Source organism: Sesamum indicum, linkage group LG15, assembly GCF_000512975.1.
Source record: "Sesamum indicum cultivar Zhongzhi No. 13 linkage group LG15, S_indicum_v1.0, whole genome shotgun sequence".
In the NCBI taxonomy this organism is placed as follows: domain Eukaryota; kingdom Viridiplantae; phylum Streptophyta; class Magnoliopsida; order Lamiales; family Pedaliaceae; genus Sesamum; species Sesamum indicum.
The window spans coordinates 4,039,174-4,040,837 of record NC_026159.1 but is presented as its reverse complement, the minus strand read 5'-3'; the positions used below and the strand labels follow the sequence as shown (position 1 = coordinate 4,040,837).

At 44.0% G+C, this 1,664-nt stretch overlaps 1 protein-coding gene across 1 annotated transcript; it reads left to right on the top strand.

The window, feature by feature from the left end:
• LOC105177801 (scarecrow-like protein 32) lies at positions 1-1,409 on the top strand (the record flags this gene model as incomplete). The annotated part of the gene is given in 1 exon segment (XM_011101052.2): positions 1-1,409. A coding segment is annotated over 1 exon segment (1,235 nt), but the record flags the coding sequence as incomplete, so codon positions are not given.

Genomic DNA, 1,664 nt, shown 5'->3' with positions numbered 1-1,664 from the left:
CACCAAAGTCTCTTGGGAACTTTGGGGACGCTAATTGCATGGAACAGTTGCTCGTCCACTGCGCCAACGCCATCGAGAGCAACGACGCTACTCTTGCTCAGCAAATCTTGTGGGTTCTTAACAACATCGCGCCCCCCGACGGTGATTCGAATCAGCGCCTCACTTGCGGCTTCCTTCGGGCCCTTATCGCTCGTGCCGCCAAGAGCGGAAACTGCAAGCTGTTTACCGCCATGGCTAATGTCCACGCCAATGATTTATCCATGAACAATCACAAATTCTCAATCATTGAGCTCGCGAGCTTCGTGGATTTGACCCCGTGGCACAGGTTTGGTTTCACGGCGGCTAATGCAGCCGTGGCCCTGGAGGGGTATTCAGTGGTTCATATAGTCGATTTAAGCTTGACCCACTGCATGCAGATACCGACCCTTATTGATTCCATAGCTACCAGGCTTGAGGGGCCGCCGCTGGTCAAACTCACTGTAGCCGGGGCCATGGAAGATTTCCCTCCGATGCTCGATCTGTCGTACGAGGAATTAGGTTCTAAATTGGTTAATTTCGCTCGGTCCCGCAATGTCGTAATGGAATTTAGGGTCATTCCTTCGAGTTCTTCAAACGGGTTTTCTTCATTGATTGAGCAACTCAGAATGCAACAGTTAATACGCGTCGAAAATGGTGAGGCGCTCGTGATAAACTGCCATATGATGCTTCATTACATACCAGAAGAAACCCTATCTTCAGGGGTCCCAAACACGAGTTCACCCATAGAGAGCACATCCCTTCGCACCATGTTTCTCAAGGCATTACGAGGTCTGGATCCCACGATAGTCGTGTTAGTGGATGAGGATGCCGATTTTACATCAAACAATCTAGTGAACAGATTAAGGTCGGCATACAATTATCTATGGATACCCTATGATACAGTGGACACGTTTCTTCCCCGGGGGAGCAAGCAGCGGCAATGGTACGAAGCCGACTTATGTTGGAAGATTGAAAACGTGATTTCACATGAAGGGCCTCAGCGAGTTGAAAGACTTGAGCCCAAGAGCAAATGGGTTCAGAGAATGAGGAATGCGAGTTTCAGAGGAGTTGCTTTCAGTGAAGAGGCGATTACAGAAGTGAAGAACATGCTGGACGAGCATGCGGCTGGTTGGGGGCTGAAGAAGGAAGACGAAGATCTCGTGCTTACTTGGAAAGGACACAACGTAGTGTTTGCTACTGCCTGGATACCTGCTTAATTTGATGGTACCTTGAGCTTAATTAATTTCAGATTATTAATTCAGTTTACTGTTTCAGCATAGTTCACTATTTGTCTCCAAATGTACTGATGATCCATCATGATCAGAATATGTAGTGTGTATGAATAATCTTTTTCTGGCTTCATTGTGCATGATTCAGACATATGCATGTTATATAGTTTAGTTTTTGACAGTCGTCAGAACAACACACAAATTCACTTGATGATCATGATGGGATATATGCCGCAGTTGCCTTGTATAGCTTATGATGTCATGAGCAGCTTATTTGGCATTATATTTTTTACTCAAATCAGATTTAATTAAATTAAAATTATTATATATCAAATGTGATACACTTATTATATGATTCGTAATTTTCCTTCAATTATACACTAATTATATAATAAATCTATTATACTTGTCATATAA